The following is a 291-nucleotide window of genomic DNA, read 5'->3' on the forward strand; positions in this document are numbered from 1 at the left end:
ATCTCCCAGATGGGGTGCAGAGCTATCCCAACCCCTCGGGCAGATGGCCAAAAGCCTCTGTTTGCCACATCCCAGATTTTGTCTTGGGAAGGGTGAAACCTGCTCAACGTGAATCTAGCGAAGGGGATGGGATTCCCTCCCCACCTAACACCTTGTCTCTGCTAAAATAATGAGTTAGCTATGTTTTTCCCCCCCAGAAAAAACAAGCCGAGGCCGGCACAGCTGCGAGGTGCAGGAGGGAGGAGGGAGAGAACGGCCGCGCTGGCGCGGGGAGTGCAGGCTGGGAGCTGG

At 57.4% G+C, this 291-nt stretch overlaps 1 protein-coding gene across 1 annotated transcript in view; it reads right to left on the minus strand.

Annotated features, from left to right (window-relative positions):
- Nucleotides 1-291, minus strand: part of LOC103809539 (angiomotin-like protein 2) — a gene marked incomplete at its 5' end in the record, with an annotated part of 2668 nt that overhangs the window by 1790 nt on the left and 587 nt on the right. The window contains one exon of the mRNA XM_009082377.1: nucleotides 209-222. Coding sequence (XP_009080625.1) covers nucleotides 209-222 — 14 coding nt within the window. The remainder of the gene's footprint in view (nucleotides 1-208; nucleotides 223-291) is intronic.

The sequence above is a fragment of the Acanthisitta chloris genome, unplaced genomic scaffold (genome assembly GCF_000695815.1).
Source record: "Acanthisitta chloris isolate BGI_N310 unplaced genomic scaffold, ASM69581v1 scaffold4639, whole genome shotgun sequence".
In the NCBI taxonomy this organism is placed as follows: domain Eukaryota; kingdom Metazoa; phylum Chordata; class Aves; order Passeriformes; family Acanthisittidae; genus Acanthisitta; species Acanthisitta chloris.